Raw genomic sequence first — 10,766 nt, forward strand, 5'->3', positions numbered from 1 at the left:
GCGTGATTTTCTCAACAACAAAAGAAAAAGGTTAAATTATAGGAAAATTTGCACCCAAAACAAAAAGTCCTATATTATGAGTTTTTTTCTTTTCAACCCTAAATTTATTAAAAAATTTATTTGTTTAACATTCCTAGTTAAGTATGAGCTCAATACAATAATGCAAATAATACAAATAAAAAAATAATTCTTTTTCCATAGCTATTGACTGGCTTTTTCTTCCTTATTAATTGCCATAATAGATTAATAAAATAACATATTCCTTATCTGGTAGGCTAAGATGAGTTTAAGTTAACTCTTGGTATTAAAATCTTTGGTAAACACATAAATGTTTTTAATTTAGTAGGGTTCGAACCATAAAAAGTTCATAATATAGGGATTTTTTTTAAAATGCGTACATTATAATATATGTAAAATATAGGGTGCTATTTCAAAAAGGTTCTTTTTTTTTGCGTGTATACCCTTCAAAATCCCTTATTTATTTATATGCCCTTCAAAATTGATATTTATATGTATACCCTCTAAATATATATTATTTTCAAGTTAAGTCTCAATAATTTAATAGAAAAAATAAATATTCTAATTAAGAAAATTTTGTGAAATCTAGAATAAGGATAGTTTCATCTTTAAGGGATATATAAGTAAATATAAAATTTTGGAAGGGTATGTATGCAAAGAAGAAGGAAACCCTAAAAAAATTCTAGATTGTATGAACAGGGGGGTGATGTCATCCAAACAGTCTACTAGAGTCTAGTACGGTTTCGTTGTTGGTGTCTAGGCTATCAAAAATATTCAAGCCGGCTCGAGCTCACTTGGCTTGATAAGGCTCCATTAAGCTCGGCTCAAAATTAAGCTGACCTGAGTCTAATCTTCAAAATAGACTCAAAAATAATTTCGAGTTGATTACAATATATATATATATATACGAGTAATAATTTTTATACCATACAATGCATATGTAATATTCTAAAATTTACTTAAGTATACTATTATATACTTTGATCTTACGGATCTGAATTCTTATCATATCATATCTTTTTTAAATACATAAATAATTAATTCTATTCATTTATATTTTTAAATTATACTTTATTTTAAGTTTAATCTAATTCGAACTTGTTCTGGCTCGAAATTTAGTTTGAATTGTCTATTATTTATTGATCAATTTGTTTAGACTTGAGCTCGAAATTGACTTTAATTAAAATAATTTCATTTCAAAGTTTATCACACATTTGGACTCGAAATTATTTTCAATTTAAGTTTAATTAGAATTAGGGTCGATTACACACCGCGTTGGTATGTTTTTTTTTAAAAAAAATTTCCTCCTATTAGTATCTTGAATCCCATCAAAATGCAAAATATAAAAACTAACTAGATCTTATATAATACTGAAGTAGAGATCTGAAACTTAAATCCTACCAAATATATGTTTGTTTAAGAATATTCACCTATTTGAATCAAATTTATTTCTCCAGTCTATCTCTGAGTCTAAAAATGAGAATGAGTGCTGGGATATCGAATATAAAAACCACATCATGCGATCATCAAGTGCTTATGAATCCTTTTACAAATAGTATTTAATAGTGAACATATATCCAAATAGGGTTCAATTAAATGGTGATAAAACCTTGTGGGTGTTAGAATTATAATAAAAAAAAAACCAACCTTCAATTAATCCATCGACCTGCTCTACCAATCGAAGTCTTAAGTTAAAATACACTTGCAAGTTCTAAAAGAAATATACTGGATCAATTCTATGTATAAAATCAACTTTCAGAAAATGGAATGCATAGCAGTAACAAGGACCTCTTTCATTCTTATATGACCAATTTCTTTAAAAATTATTAATTGTTAAGCAATAGAATAATAATATCTATAATGCATTTATATTCAGATATGGCACCTGAAAATTGTTATTATAATACTATATTAAATGATAGATTCGCTAAAAACTTAAACCGTTAGTAACGAACTAATATATATCATGGCTTTTCCCCACCTAGAAAGTTTTGATCATGAAAATAACTTCATTCTATCAGTATGAGTTGAGTAAACTACTGAGCCATTGATGATCCATCGATCACCACAACAAAAGGCAAGGCTACTCATTAAGCAAGAATTTAGAGGATGTTTTTAGCTCAGATCTGACGTGGAAGTAGGTCCCTTTCCTTCTGATGACACGTTGGATTTCCAGGCCCAGAATATCTGGAAGCAAACGAATGGAATCTCCTTTTTGAGAGGACATCTGGACAAGAATCTATAGTCCTTTAGTTCAGTAGGAATCTGTGTGTCATCTTCCAACTGCACCATTTGCATCAATGCAAGCTTATTAAGCACCATAATAAACAAAAGCAAACACCTACCATTATCACAGGAAAAGAATAGACCTGGATAACTTTAATTTGATCGAGATCATAGATATTCTATCTGTGAATCTACTGACTACATCTTGTCTTGTCTGGTATATCGTGTCATGACACGTCCTCTCATGCGCAATCCGATAAATTACACGTGGACGGATGATGAATAAGAGAGAATATGACTTCTTTTAATAGATAATAAAAGATGATATTAGTTGGTGTGGGTGAGGTTTAAACTGGTGGCCTTAATAAAAGTAACTTTAATACTATGTTAGATAATTAAATTAATTTAAATTTAAGCTAGTAAGTAACATACTAAGAGAGAAATATCATATGACGTTACGGCAAGAACTATTTCTAAACCTTAAAAGATAATGCTCAGATAGTTAAAAGTGGCTTACATGCATTGGTTTATTTGGGAAATTAAGTTCCTAGTTCTGTATAAATTATGATGGAAATGCTCGTAAGGGAAATAGAGTATGACGAGCTACTAATACGAAAATTGATATCTATGCTACTTTTGAGTCAGTCAATCAAAAATAGAAAACTGTCCTTAGATTTAATTAGTGTGGAGTAACAATGGTTGTGATTCTTTAACTGCCTAAGCATATATATTATTTGTTAATTGGAATTGGGAATCTCTTTCTTCCACTGGTGGCAGTATAGCTAAGCTTGGATGTCATCTAGATGAAATAAGCACAGGAACGTGTCGATCACTGAATATACCACTGGGACAAAATGATTGTTTAACAAAGATCGGAAAACAGCGCACTGTTCGCCTTGGGATCGACTCTTAGTTGTGCATTGCTATATATATATATATTTTTTTTTTCATGATAAAAGAGTAATTTTATATTAAGTTAGTTAATAGGTGTAAAATTCTCACAAAAAATTGAACAAGTTCAGAAGAAAAATTCTTATCCCAAATACATCCGAAGCCAAATTTTTTTTCCTTATTTTGCATACCAATCCACAGCTAGCTTAGCTTGGCGAGGTATGTAAGTATTGCTCGATCTTTGAAAATTTTGGAAAGAAAAGAATACTAAGAACAATAGAATTTTCTATTTGGAAAGAGAAGAACAATAGCTTTGCAACCAGTAACTTTCCTCTCCCTCTTTACAGCATTCTACCTCCTTTCTAATATAATTGGATTCTACCTTTTGTCTATTATAAAAAAAAAATGATTTGAAAGTAGCACCTAGTGGCAATTTTTTTTTTCCCTTTCCTGATGCTAATGCATTTTGATGCGTTTATTTGTTGCACATTTTGAAAGCAGCATACAGTTATGAGTTCAGCGGGCCCTAAATTATAAGAATTCATTTTGTTTAAATAAAAAATTAGAAGGCTGCACTTCCCGCGAAAGAATAAGTAGTTTGACGTGAACATATAACATGCATACCTTTCCAATTACTAGGGAAAATTATCCTCTAATTTACAAGATATATAAGAAATATATGATGATTGATGCTGTTTCTTGCTGCGCATGCTAATATACAGCTGCTAACATATGCTGAGAAAAAAAGAACAGGAAGCAAAAAGTATGTGGCAATGCTTAATATGATTACACTGGTAATGAATAAATTGCATAGTATAAGAAATGTGTAGTTCTATAGATATATCCATATGAAATTTTAAGAAATATGAAAACATTCAGAAAGCAGTAATTAGTGAACAATAGCAGCCATGATCTGATTGACACCTAATGACAACGTTATCTGGTACTACTGTGCCAGAAATGTTTCCAAAGAAGTCAATGCACGGTTAGGAATTATAAATGTCAATGATCTATACTATTTCCAAAACTATTTTGACAAAATCTAAGAACAATTCAGGTCAATAATATTTACAAACTATTCTGCAAATTCAGAGAACAATTAACTAGCCAGCAGAACATGAATCAGAAAATGTTCCAATAACCTACAAGATAGCTATTAGGCACATGATTCATGATAACTAAGACTCCCTTTTGTTCCAAAAGAGATTCTAAGAAACACATTCAATGACTTTTTCATTGAAGAGTTGATTGATGGAACTGTTCCAAGATCCATGAAATGTGTACTTACACATCCGCTTCACTAATGGAATGTAGAAAGGCAGATTGTAGAAAGGCAAACTCAATAATATGCACCTTATATTCTAATGAAAGTAAATTTTGAGACATTGAATTCACTAGCTGCCATTCACAACCAAACTACATGATCATGTCATCTCCATTCTGTTAATCAACAACAAATATTGCCATGTGAAGTCAATGATGCACACAAACAAGGAAGAAATCCCATTAAATCATCCATCAAGTCACATCTGATGATGTCCATACTACTACCTCATCAGTACTCTACTGGCTGCAAGGGAAGTCAAGAAAAGGAAACATCTTTTCTCTAAATTGTTAATACAGATCTCCGAAAACTTTTACCTACATCACTTGTATCCACATCAAAGTTAATTTCATCCAACTTTCCGGAGCATCTTGATATAAATGTTAAGCATCCTCAAATCAGCAACTAAGGACAGAAGGGTTTGGTTTGATCTGTCCATAAAAAGCAAACTGGTCTTATGTACACCAGCCAGCTACACCTTACCTATAGCATCAAAGAAGTACAATGGTAAAAACCAAATAGTTTGACATAATAAAAGCAAAGGAGATTTTTCACAGATGAACAAAATAAGAAAGTTCAACATATATGATAAGCGGCTCTTCACAAACTTGGATTAATCAAAAGCTGATAAAACAGCAACTCAAGGACAGGTTCATATAAGAAAGTTCACAAGCATATGAGAACAAGCTAGCTTGTATAAGGCTCATCCAGATATGACCTTCAGGGAGTTTCTATATACAAGGAAAATTATTCAAACCGCTTATTGAAGCAATTAAAATACATAAAGATGATAATAAAATTAAAAACAAAAAGGTGCTAGATTAAGAGAGAATCTTTTCATCCAGAACCTAATGATATGCAAGCTAAAAGATTTTGTGCGTGTATATCAGAAAAAATCACTCGATCCCATTTTAGTTACATGTATCAATAACTTGTTCCCGGGTTGAAAACATATATACACTGTGTAGAAGATTAGATGTAATGAATAAACTAGCAATCATTATCCTCTCCATAAAAGTTACCTTGACAATCTAATAGGATCTTGGACTAATAATGAGACAAGTTTAAGACAGTCATGTGGAAAATGAAGAAAAAGCATACGATAGTCAAGATAAAATAACCAGAATGAATAATCCCATACTAAGCGTTTCTACAATATTGTCTAGAATGGATTACGAAAACAGAAGGTAGCATGCTCCAATAGACTGCCAATAGTAACATAGTTAAAATATAATACAACTTCCATAAAAGATAAATGATGAAGCAACAACTAAACTGCCTTTAGATTCTGATCCATAGGTCGTCGGTATGTCCAACAGAATATACATACAACATAAATCATGAATTGATTATATGTAACAGACACAAACATAAATTGAGATTTTACTGACTCAGGGCAAAATCCGGGCCACCAACTCATGGAGAGTAGAGGTCCATATCTTCTAACTTCATTCGACTTGGTGAGCACAGGATAGGAGAGGAGGGAGATAGAAAGAACTAGCATGTCCTTGTCAGACACTTTATATTTAGTTAGTATTGTTAAGCATTTAACAAATAGCAAGTAAATGGTGAGAGCACAGAGGCAGCTCTAATCTATCCTTCACAGTTTGACGCATCTATATGCCATTGTCTACTTGATAGCTGTAGATTGTAGAACCATATGCTGACTGGAGAATATAAACCACATAAGCTAATAGATGTTATGCTGGTATAGTTACTCATTACTCAATATTGTTTTGAACTTTTCATAAAAATATTTTGATCCCCCAAGAAAAGTTTTAATCGTTTATAAAAGTATTGACCATCTACAAACCTCTCCATACCACAGGGTGTCATATAATTATAGACAAGCTAAAAAATATTAAGATTAATAGTTATCATATGGATGAAGAAACTGATTTGGATTCATATGGGTCTTGTTTTCGATTTGTGCCTTTAAAAGTCATATTTCCAAAATATCTACATTGGGATGGCATAATAAATTATCAATTTATGAGAAGGACCAATGATTCACAAATTGAGGAATATTAAATATTAAACTATTTAAATACTTCTATTAGATCAAAAAACACCATTGGTCAACAGAAGACGGTCGATCCTTAAACAAGGAGAATAGTACAAAATGATCCACTAATACACATTCTTGGGTATAACATGACTCCATCCCTCTAAAAAAATGTCTACAAAAGAAAATGCCTCAAAACATTGATGCTCCATTTGAGTTATATATCCAAACTACTATGACCACAAACTTGAAATTGCTTGAGACCGTGTCCTCCACCTAAACCTATGAATTTAACCACAAGCATGCAGAAGAGAGATTCAGCAATGGATGATTTCTCTTGCAGCCACAAACCTCTGCAGGATCAGAGGGCTCCCACATGCCAAGCAGGCATGAGAGATAAAGATGCTAGATTCCCCCTTTGTAATTAGCATGAATTCAAGACTTGATCCAAGATAGGGATTCTTATTAAGATAAGTTGACAAACAGACTTGCATTCCAAGCAAAAAAAACTAACGTAGTTACAGTTTCTCATCTCAGAAAATAAAAACAACCAATCCAACCATTGAACATTTACAGATGGAAATTGCTTTTAGAGAGGAAAAGATGCATAACAATGAGATGGGCAATATAGAATATATCAAATATAACAAAAATAGCTGATACAATCTAAACATGCAAACCTAAGCAACAAGAACTATATCTAGAAAGCACCAAAAATAATTAAATCCAATGTCAAGTTATCTAATCATGCTTAGACTTGCAAGTATTCGCATTCGGAAAAAGAAAGAGAATTGCAATCATACCTGGAGAACCTATGGCCCCATGCCTTTCAGGCCCTTAATCAGCAACCCATAAACCTCCTTGAAGATCTCATGCCGCTTCATCTGCAACACCAACTCCGCCTCCAGCTGCTTCCGCCACTTCACTTCCAGCCTCTTCGCCTCCGATGGCTCGATAAGCTTCAGCCCCTTCTCCAGCGAAAACCCAGACAAATATTGCGGATTTGCCTTCCAGTACTCCACCAACGCATCCCTCAGCAACGGGCACGAAGAGTTCCCCTCTTCCTCGCCTTCCTCTCTTTCCTCGTCCTCCTCTACCCCATTCTCTGCCTCCTCCACGCCATCAGCATCGCCATTTCCCTCCTCCTCCTCCTCTTCCTCGTTGTCGTCCTCCGAGCCCCAGAGCTCGGCCGACAGCTTGTACACCAGTTGCTCGTGGGGCTCATCACGCGGCTCTGTCGTCTTCATGAACTTGCCCTTGAGGCGCTTGAGCTTGTAGTATACCTTATCCTGGCCGAGGTGGGGAGAAATCAACCCCTTTACGGACTCATAGAACTCCCTCATGTCAGGTCGCCTCGGGGCCAATCCAGTCCTACTGCGGAAAGCCGTGGCGCCGGTGAGGAGCGCGACCTCGTCTGCCTCCGTCCACAGCTTCTGCGACGCCAGATTGCTACTCCCGGCGGCGGTGTCGGGGAACTCGCGGGGCTTCCGCTTCCTCTCGCTCTTCCTCGAAGGCGTGGGCGAGGGCTGGGAGGAGGGGCTGGAGATCTTGGATTTGGGCTCTTGGGGACTGGAATCGGGGGATTTCTCATGGGAATTGGAATCGGAGGGCTTGAGCTTCTTAGATTTGGGGTTCGGGGGTTTGCTCGCGGAGCGTTTTGAAGGCATCTTTCTCGTCTTCCTCTTGGAATTGGGGGGAGAGAGAAGAGGAGGGGGGTGTGGACTGGGTGGTTTTGGCGTGCTTTAGAGGAATTGCAAGTTGCAACGGTCGCAGCCGTAGTAGTAGTAGCACTGTAGCAGTCGCTGCAAATGGGTCGGGTTGGTTCGTTTTCTGATACGAATGCAATCCGGATCTGATAAAGTTTGAAAATGAGCCAAATTTGTAAAAGCTTATGTAATTGTGTTAATTCCCCCTTTATTTTATAATGTATTATTTATTTTTAAAATTATTTGCCAAATGAGTATTATAAACTTAGGGTAAGAAAATTTATCATGTTTTTCTTATCCAAGGTTTTTAGGTGGGATAAGAGAATTCGAAAAGCGGCCTTTGTTGAAGAGGAGGGAAGGAGAGAGGGCATGGTGGTGAAGGCAGTGAGGGAGAGACGATGAGAATGTTGTGGTGAAGACAATGACAGTGACGCAGTAAATGCAGAGAAAGCAGCAAGACAATTAGGACAAAATGGGCGGTAGAGTCGAGACTACACACCTAACGCCACCTCCTTGCTATTCGACCATTAACAATCCAGAATGAAAGATGAAGAGAGGTGACAGCTAGGCATGAGACGGTAACAAAGAGAGGTTGAGGCGAGGTCGACAGCCTTAGAGCGGCAATGGTAAGAAGGGCGAGTAATTGCGGCGTGAAAGGAAAGAGAAACAAAATGGGCGAAGAAAGAGAAGGAAGATAGGAGAAGGGAGAAAGAGAATGAGATGAAAGGGGAAAAGACCATCTAGATTAAAAAAAACCTTCCCCTCTCCTAGCTAATCTGGGCGACTGCGAGAGGAGATTTCATTTAGAGGAAGAAGAAAAAAGAGGCAATGAATCCTAGCAGAGCTAGAGTTCAGTGCTTTCTTTAGTTCTAGACCTAAGGCCCTGTTTGGACGAATAAGGAATATTTTTCTGAAAAATTCTTAATGCATATAGAAATTGAAAATTATCATTATGATCTAGGATTCGATGTTAAAATTTTCCTTTGGATTGATTTAATTCATCTTATTTGAATAGTTTAAGAAATTTTGGAGGAAAAAATAATTAGAAAGAGAGAAGGGAGGGAGAGGGAAAAGGAGGGGGAGGGGTCATGGGTGAAGGGGGAGGTGGTGGGTGAAACAAGAGTTGGAAAAGAAGGCGGTGGTGGTGAAGTGGGTGGAGTAGGAAGCGGTGGCGGTGAATATTGGAGGTGGAGGAAGGTGGTGGTGGTGAATATTGGAATGTGGCTATAAACGGGGAGGGAGAGGATAAAAAGAGTGGAAGAAAAAAAACAGAGGGTATTATTTATCTTTTTGTGAAAATAGTGTTTCCAAGGGAAAATGATCTTTAAAAGTTTTCATTCTCACTTAGAAAAAATTTCTATCGTACATAAAAATTCTCCTAAACTTTTAGATTTTTATACAAAAAGTTTTAAGCTATCCAAACAACCCCTAAACAGGTGTCACTCATAGTGACCAAAGATTCCAACCACCGAACAACCCTTTTTAACTACGAGGCTCATGCATCTCTGAGAAATGCTTCAAACTCTGGTGGCAATGTCATGCTATTCCTGTGAATCTCTTGGAACTTACATGTGCATGCCAAAAACTAATTGAGCATATACTATATAGGTAGGTTGGTTTTCAGTTTACACCTTGGTTCCCATTTTTCAGTTTACCCCTTGGTTTTCAGTTTACATCTTGGTGGTTAGTTAGCAAAAAAAATATAATAATTATGTAGACAAGAGAGTGAGAACTAAGGCGGACTCCACGTTCCTAAAATCCTCTTCTAAATAAACCATTTACATTAACCCTTACAAATATGTCACCAATTTCTTGATTCTTTATTCCACTCAGAAGAAAGGACATTTCTTTTATATAGTTTTGTCTCATTCACTGTAGCTCTTATTTAGTAGTATTTCAATGGCATTTGTGATTGACTTTGGTAGCAAATTGAGGAGTTTTTTTTTTTATAGAAATAGACTATTCCCTGAATTTATTACAGATTTAATTGACTGTAGCATAATAAAAACATTAAAATGATCAGCATTTTTGTCTAATCATAAAACACTGAACTAATCATCATTTTATATATAATTTTTTTTAACTTAGTCTTTCAGTAATTAAGGCAAAAAAATACATCATAATAAAAATTTAAACTAATCAATATTTTTAAAAACGTTGATCAGTTCAAATTAGATTTAGTTTGATAATAATTGACAAAAATGGGCAGGCAATTCCCCTCTACCTTCTTCCATTGAGACTTCGTTGTGTAACCCGGTTAAAGTGGATTGCTTGACCTCCTTAAAGCTAATAACCATAGACTAAGCATAGAGGGTCGACATGAATTAAATTTAATCATATTCAATGAAGAGGCTAGAACACGATATAAATAATAGCATAGCCAACTCCCTCTCATTTTCTCCCCCAATATTTACAAAAAGAACCGAAAAGAAGAAAAATATATCGAAATACACCAGAAGGGTCAGTTATAGTGGGAGGCCCAGCCTTGACTACCAACCAACTAAACGTAGACAAGACGAGGAGTATCCGCCGTTCCTTTCTCCAGGCTCTCGTTATCAACGCCATCCTCTTTTCTCGTATCCCAAACATTTTATTT

The 10,766-nt window shown here is 35.3% G+C and overlaps 2 protein-coding genes across 3 annotated transcripts in view; one reads left to right on the forward strand and one right to left on the reverse strand.

The window, feature by feature from the left end:
* Positions 1-10,766, forward strand: part of LOC140800197 (beta-1,3-galactosyltransferase 7) — a 102,902-nt gene that overhangs the window by 71,301 nt on the left and 20,835 nt on the right. The gene's annotated exons all lie outside the window — the stretch shown is intronic.
* LOC140800458 (STOREKEEPER protein-like) lies at positions 4,616-8,215 on the reverse strand. The gene is made up of 2 exons (XM_073155264.1): positions 7,268-8,215; positions 4,616-4,942 (listed from the first exon to the last, which is right to left on the reverse strand). The coding sequence occupies exon 1, from the start codon at positions 8,129-8,131 to the stop codon at positions 7,277-7,279; it is 855 nt and encodes a 284-aa protein (XP_073011365.1). The 5' UTR covers positions 8,132-8,215; the 3' UTR covers positions 4,616-4,942; positions 7,268-7,276.

This window comes from Typha latifolia, chromosome 13, assembly GCF_019914945.1.
Source record: "Typha latifolia isolate L0001 chromosome 13, TyphaL0001v2, whole genome shotgun sequence".
NCBI lineage: Eukaryota > Viridiplantae > Streptophyta > Magnoliopsida > Poales > Typhaceae > Typha > Typha latifolia.